The sequence below is a fragment of the Ursus maritimus genome, unplaced genomic scaffold (assembly GCF_017311325.1).
Source record: "Ursus maritimus isolate PB19 unplaced genomic scaffold, ASM1731132v1 scaffold_35, whole genome shotgun sequence".
In the NCBI taxonomy this organism is placed as follows: domain Eukaryota; kingdom Metazoa; phylum Chordata; class Mammalia; order Carnivora; family Ursidae; genus Ursus; species Ursus maritimus.
The window spans coordinates 14,949,941-14,957,334 of record NW_024426119.1 but is presented as its reverse complement, the minus strand read 5'-3'; the positions used below and the strand labels follow the sequence as shown (position 1 = coordinate 14,957,334).

The 7,394-nt window shown below is 46.7% G+C and overlaps 1 protein-coding gene across 1 annotated transcript; it reads left to right on the top strand.

The window, feature by feature from the left end:
- Positions 1-1,181: 1,181 nt before the first annotated feature.
- On the top strand, positions 1,182-3,226 carry GCNT3 (glucosaminyl (N-acetyl) transferase 3, mucin type). Its single transcript, XM_008706042.2, has one exon. The coding sequence runs from the start codon at positions 1,465-1,467 to the stop codon at positions 2,779-2,781; it is 1,317 nt and encodes a 438-aa protein (XP_008704264.1). The 5' UTR covers positions 1,182-1,464; the 3' UTR covers positions 2,782-3,226.
- Positions 3,227-7,394: the final 4,168 nt, after the last annotated feature.

The window sequence follows — 7,394 nt, the reverse complement described above, 5'->3', positions numbered from 1 at the left end:
CTATCCGAGCCCACATTTGGAAGGGGTTAGAAGAAGGGGCTATGGTGTGGACATTTGCTTCCATGGATTCCAATCACTCTTCCCTTGGAAACAAACACATCCTCGCAAGTGATCTTTCCTAAGCAAGAACAAAGCTATTAAAAAGGTGAGAATTTTCTTAATCTTCCATTTTTTTCTTCTTCTTAGATTCCCATAAAAGTTATGACCAAGGACACTATCTTATGCTCAGAAAGAGGACGCAACAAAGGAAAACAGTCTTTGTTGGGAGGATTTGTCCCATTTTGTTTCTCGCCTGTAAGGGATTTTTTTCTCTATCATCTGGTTTTCTTTGGTAGTATTCAGAACCCTGTATTGTATTATTTAAAAAGTAGTTGTGGTTTGAAGGAAGAAGTATTGGGCTTGCAGACAAAAAACTGGGGATGAGTCCCATATTTGCTTCTTAAATATACATGATATTTGGCAAGGCTTGGTAATATTACACTTCAGGTATGTTGTGAAGATTCAGTTGGGCAATGTAAAGAAATATTTCTGGCCCATAGAAAGCACTCATTCACTATAGTACATGCATAGCTCTGTGTGTCTCTGAGTGTAGATATTTTTAAAATTTGGATAGACTGGGTTATCTGTATGAATGATTACAATGCACTTGTTGGATCATACCCAATGTTTTCTACTTCTTTAAGAACATTTTTTTAAAAGGGTGGCTAGATACCACATCTAACCAACGAATTCTATGTGGTGAAAGCAGCCTAATACACAAATTGCCAAACAAGAGCAAGAAATGTGCTTTTTATTTTATTTACTTCTTTTTTAAAGTTTGTTTATTTTTAAATAATCTCCTTACCCAGCATGGGACTCGAACTCATGACCCTGAGATCAAGAGTTGCATGCTCTCCCAACTGAGCCAGCCAGGTGCCCCTGTACTTTTTCTTTGAAAAGGATTTAAATCTTTGGATTTCTAGCACAGATGCTGAGAGTCTGAATTTCATGGAGCATCTGTCTAGACAGATTAGAAGTTCTAGGCCCCGGATAAGTGCTGTGTTAGAAACAGGGTGGTAAAGGGTTGAGGAGGAAGATGGAGAAATGAAAGGTGGGCAGGGACTTCCTCTTACTCATTACACCTCAACGTCAGCAGGTGCTCAGTTCTGCTTCCCTTTCCTTTTCTCTTGGGTGGAGGTGGAGCCAGATCCTGATCCCAGCATGAATGGCTTGTTTGTATATAGGGGTCAGGTTCTAGACCTCTGTCAGCAAGCCAGGGATAAGAGAGGCTCCTCGGCAGGTCGTGACTGAGGATGTTAATCTAGAGAAGACCCGTCTTTTTGCCACCCCTTTGGAGTCGAGCTTGATGTTCCTGTGAATACATTCAGGGTTAGTTTGTAATTGAAGGCATTTTGTTCTGTCCAAGGATCCATCCTCCTCCTCCTTCCCTGTGCCCCAACTCTCCTGGTTTCTCATTCCGTGAAGATGATTTGGTGGAAGAAGCAGCTGTGCCAGCAGCGTCACCTGTGGGCCCTGGGCTGCTACATGCTGCTGGCCGTTGTCGCTCTGAGGTTTTCTCTCAGACTGAAATGTGACTTTGATTCCCTGGATCTGGAGTCCAGCGACTTCCGAAGCCAGCACTGTAGGGACATCTTGTACAACTCCCTGAAGCTGCCAGCAAAGAGGTCCATCAACTGTTCTGGAATCATCCGAGGGGACCACCAAGCAGTGACGGAGGCTCTCCTGGACAACCTGGAGGTCAAGAAGAAGCGGGAGCCTTTCACAGACACCGACTACCTTAACATGACCCGAGACTGTGAGCACTTCAAGGCCGAAAGGAAGTTCATACGGTTCCCTCTGAGCAAAGAAGAGTTAGACTTCCCTATCGCGTACTCTATGGTGGTCCACGAGAAGATAGAGAGCTTCGAAAGACTGCTGCGAGCTTCGTATGCCCCTCAGAACATCTACTGTGTCCATGTGGATGAGAAATCCCCAGAAACTTTCAAAGAGGCGGTCAAGGCGATTGTGTCGTGCTTCCCAAATGTCTTCATAGCCAGTAAGCTGGTTCGCGTGGTTTACGCCTCCTGGTCCAGGGTGCAGGCTGACCTCAACTGTATGGAGGACTTGCTCCAGAGCCCAGTGCCATGGAAATACTTACTGAATACGTGTGGGACAGACTTTCCCATAAAGACCAACGCCGAGATGGTCCTGGCCCTCAAGATGTTGAATGGGAAGAACAGTATGGAGTCTGAAAAACCTACCGAGTACAAAAAGTCTCGCTGGACGTACCACTATGAGGTGACAGACACATTGTACATAACCAGCAAGATGAAGGATCCTCCGCCGGATAATATGCCTATGTTCACGGGCAATGCCTATATTGTGGCTTCTCGAAACTTTGTCCAGCATGTCTTAGAGAACCCCAAGTCCCGAAGACTGATCGAGTGGGTAAAAGACACCTATAGCCCCGATGAGCATCTCTGGGCCACCCTTCAGCGTGCGCCGTGGATGCCGGGTTCTATTCCCTACCACCCCAAGTTTCACATCTCCGACATGACAGCCATTGCCAGGCTGGTCAAGTGGCAAGGCCATGAGGGAGACATCACTATGGGGGCACCTTATGCACCTTGCTCCGGAACCCACCAGCGGTCTGTGTGTGTTTATGGGACTGGGGACCTGCATTGGATTCTTCAAAACCATCACCTGTTGGCTAACAAGTTTGACCCAAAGGTAGATGACAATGTTCTTCAGTGCTTAGAAGAGTACTTACGCTATAAGGCCATCTATGGGACTGAACTCTGAGATACCCTATCAGAGAATTGCTACCTGTGGGGCAGGAACATGTGCAAACATGCCCAGGGGGTGCTGGGACAGTGGGGGGGGGACCGGGGCTCTGGAATCCTTGGTACCCCCAAGTCGGGGGGTTGCTGTGGGAGTGTGGGTAAGTAGATCCCCTGCCTTATAACTTGCTGCCCTGGGTGAACACTGCGTGGACACTCACGCCGCTCCTAACAGCTCCCCCACTGACGTTCTCTCAGAGTAAGAACCGGCTATTTGGGAGAGGAAGGGAGGGCAGTGTGGCAGAGGACCCCGGGTTTCAGTTGAATGCTTGGTGTCTGCTTTTCTACCCCATGGAGACACTGGTTCTAATAACTCTAGGCTTGGTACTGGGGGTAGGATGGGAGTTTAATGGAAAGAGAGGGTCTTTTGTATTATTAACTTAAAAATAAATAGCTCTTGATTCAAAGCCCTTTCCTCTACTTTTTGTGTAGTAAGCCAGAAATAAGATAAAAGTGGAAAGCTGCTTCTTGTAACTATTTGTGACATTTACAATCCCTGGTGGCTGGCAAGAGAATCTCCATTATTCCAAAGTGATCATGGCAGGGCGTCTAAATAGCAGATTCAAAAGATGATAGAGGAACAGAACTGATTCTTTCATGATTAAAAGCCCTCGTTTTGTTTACATGGACAGGTTCATGACTTCTCTAAGGGAAAAAGCAGGGTAGTTTAACCAGTTTGACCACCCACATCCTTACGGGACAGTCACAGGATTAATTTTGCCAGCTTCACAGCCAAAGCTGGATGTTCTGTGACAAAGACAATATAATTTATTGTCCAAACGGGAACGTGTCGGCACGCTGAGCTATTAATAGTTCTTTTGGAAAACAAGAATGAACTAGGACCATCTAGCTAAATCAGGAAGTCTGGGTGTCCCAAGTTAGGCCTCTTCGGTCAAAACTCTAGCTTAAGTATATGAATGGAAGTGTCACTTGTGTAGTTCTGGGATTTATACATTTCCCTGTGGGGAGACAGTTGTGTGTGTATTCTCCATTTCCACCACCCCCCAATAAATGTTACCCAGTGAAAGATTTCCTTCTGAAGCTCCAGAGAGAAGTGTCAGATAATTGGCAGGCAGTTGGCTCTTGGTCAGACTCTGTGAGGGGCGTATATGTATATATAAAGACTGGCATATCTTCTGCAGAGTGCAGTTGATCTTCTGGAAAAGGGATTATACACAAGTTCGTGTAACTCGAATGATCCTGGGATGTCATGATGTCGCTATTGTGTTCCTCTCTGACCATGATTCACTTAAGTTCTCTCTCACAACCAACTGTCCCTGCAACCCACATACTCTGACATAGTATCACTGTGTCTGACACAGTGCGTTTTCTGTTTATACGTTGTTATTTTTTAAGGTGGTCCTCTGGTAATGGGCATGGCCACCTCACCTCCCCTACTTTGCAGTATCGCGTCCTCTCCACCTCGCTCCAGCCCCACCAGAGATGACTGATGAATGGTCATGTGCCAGCAGATGAGCCCTGTGCGGTCCGTCCCCAGCCATGGGGATCATGGACCTCTCCACCTGCTAGCCTTTGTGACTGGCCTTGTTCCTCCTCTGCAGGGGGTTGGAAGGCGGCGGCCTGCTGCTGTGGGGAGTGGGCAGAAATGCTCCCCTGAGTGCGTGTGTCCTGAGAAAAGTACTCAGGTCTTTGGTCTCATGTTCAATTGCCTCTGTAAGTTTTCATGTGAAATAAATTGTAATTTAAAAATATAAAAGAGATAAAAATGTGAACTTGTCATTTGGGGGGAGTAAGTTGTTGGAATTTTCCAAGCACCGAAATTTTCTCGAGAAATAGATTCAGGTGAATAGGAGGTGCGCTTTATTTAATAACATGAGGTTTTCATATCAGAAGGGTCACATTTCTCCATCATTTGTTTAGTGTATTTTAGAAATCATAACGATTAAACCATCATATCTGTTGATTTTTCCTTCCCTCTGACTCATATCTGTTTCTTTAACCTTTGTCTGATCAAGAAAAATCGTAAGTGAGTTGAGCAATGATGTTTGTATTACCTCTCAAGGTTTGAATATTTCCTCTTTGATTTGGTAAACATTGCTTTAATAACTATATTTTTGCACACTCTGCCTATTGTAATCTTTGCTCTTGATTGAGTGAAAAATTAAGAAAAGGTAGTTGATAACAATCCCAACAATTGTTTGGAAACAGATGGCCTGATTTATTTGGGGAGATCAAATATTTGCATTAAAAATGGAAAGAACAGGGACGCCTGGGTGGCTCAGTTGATTATGCGTCTGCCTTTGACTGAGGTCATGATTCCAGGGTCCTGGGATCGAGCCCCGCACTGGGCTCCTTGCTCAGCAGGGAGCCTGCTTCTCCCTCTCCCTCTGCCTGCTGCTCTGTCAAATAAAGAAAATATTAAAAAAAAATCTAAAAGAACAAGTGAATGCACTGCCTGCCTTAAGGACCTTAATTGGACTGAAGGCCTGCTGTTCTTTCTTCCATTCAGTCAGTCATTTATTACAAAGATGCTTAAGATAGAGTTCCCATCTCTGTGAAGCTTGAGTGTATGACAAGGATTGACAGAACCCCTGTGTTCATTCCACAAATATTCACTAAGCTCTTACTATTTACTAGGCATCGTCCTCGACACTGGGCATAGAGCAGTCACCAGAACAGAAGCCCTGGTGCTCCTGTTGTTCACATGCTAGCAGGAAACTAAACAGATAAGTACTAGATACGTGTCTTGGCAGGAGACGGTGCTAGAGAGTAATTGAAGGAAGTGAGAGAGACCTTAGGAGAGTGGGGTGGAGAGGGAGGGTGCTTGGCATTGTGAATGCTGCGGGCAGGGAGGCCCTGGATGGACAAGCGCCATTGGAGTCAAGATCTGAAGAGGATGAAGGAATGCTCCATGAGAATAAATGGGGGAAGAGCATTCTAGGCCAAGAGGAGACTTGCAAGGCCCCAAACAGGAGCTCGTCTGCCACGTTTGAGGAAGGGCAAGGAGGCTAGTGTAAATGAAGCAGAGGTAACAGTACAGGGGAGAAGGGTCTCCTGTGAAGGTCGTGGTAACCTATTACATGGAATTTGAGCAAAACAGGCCACCGGAAGGTTTTGAGCAGAGGACTGACCTGATCTGGTTTAAAATGTTAATGCCGCACCAAGAACAGACTGGTGGGGGGTTTGGTGGTGGTGGGGAGCAGGGAGGCCAGCTAGGAAGCAGTGGTCCTCACACTAGCGGTAGTGGCTTAGACCAGGGTTACAGAAGTGGAAATGGTGACAGCGGTCAGATTCTGGAAATGCTTTGAAGGTTGTCTGAGGATTTGCTGACGGATCGCGTTTGTGAGAGAAAAGGCAGAGTTAAGAAAGTCTCCAAGGGTTTTGTCCTGATGATCAGTGAGAAGGATAGAGTTTCCAGTAATCAAGATGGGAAATCTGAGTGGGTTCTTAGGGGAAGAGAGGAGTTTGATGTTACACATACAAGACTGGAGATGCCTGTTCACATCTGGGTAGAGATGCTGAGGAGGCGAACGTGTGAGGAACCTGAGTTCAGGAGAAAGATCTGGGCTGGAGGCACTTTGTTGGCTGCTCCACTTACACAGCGTGTACGTGACACTGGATGAGAAAACAGAAGAAGCCACCACACGAGTTCTGGGGCTCTCCAAAATGAGAGGTCAGGGAGGTAAGGTGGAACGAATAAGAGAAAGTTGGAAAGGAGCAGCTAGTGGGGCAGAAGCCATATTGGGCACGCAGTGTTCTGGAAGCCTAGAGGAGAAAGTGATTTGAGAAAGAGTTGATGGTTATGCCTCAAGCAGCTGAAATGGTGGAAGATGAGGAAGAGGAATTGACCGTTGGCCTTAACAATGCAGAAGCGACCTGGATGAGGAGATCAGCGTTTGTGGAGTGTGGAGGTGAGAACGTGATGGGAGTGATTCAAAGACAGTCTTAGAACAAATTCTGGAATCAGCAAGCATAGATAATTGAGTTTTGCTTTAGCCTAAGAGATGGGGGAAAACTACAGTAACTGAGGGATGAGAGGGTGGTCTTAAAAATGAGAAAAGTGATAGCCTGTTTGTAGGTTGGTGGGAAAGATCTAGTCGAGAGAAAAGGTGGAGGAATGAGACGGGAGGCCAGAGTGGCATCCTTGTGAAGAGGGGGTATTTCTGTGGGGGCACAGGAGGAAAGGTCTGCCTTCGACAGAAGCGTGAACAACAGTTGGCCCCCAATAACGGGGGGGGGGGGAAGGCAGGGAGGATGGGCTCAGAGGCACACGGTGGGTCCGTGTGGTCGTGTCAGTTCGTGGAGTGTCTGTCCTTTCATTAACGTCTGAGGTCATACGCACGCCGGGAAGTACAAAAGTGTCGATCTGTAGCTCAGTTTTTATGAAGCGAACACACCTGTGTAGCTGGAACCCAGGTCAGGACCCGGGACGTCATCAGCAACCCGAGCGCCCCCGCGTCCCTTTCCCGTTACTACCCATGCTGCTGCAGAGAGAAGTATGGTCCTGACGCCACCGGTGATCCTGCCTGTCTTCGAGCTTCTTGTAAGTACTACGTGCCCTCCTGCTCCCTCCAACATTGGCTCCTTCGCCTCCGTGTCATGAGTCTTACCTAT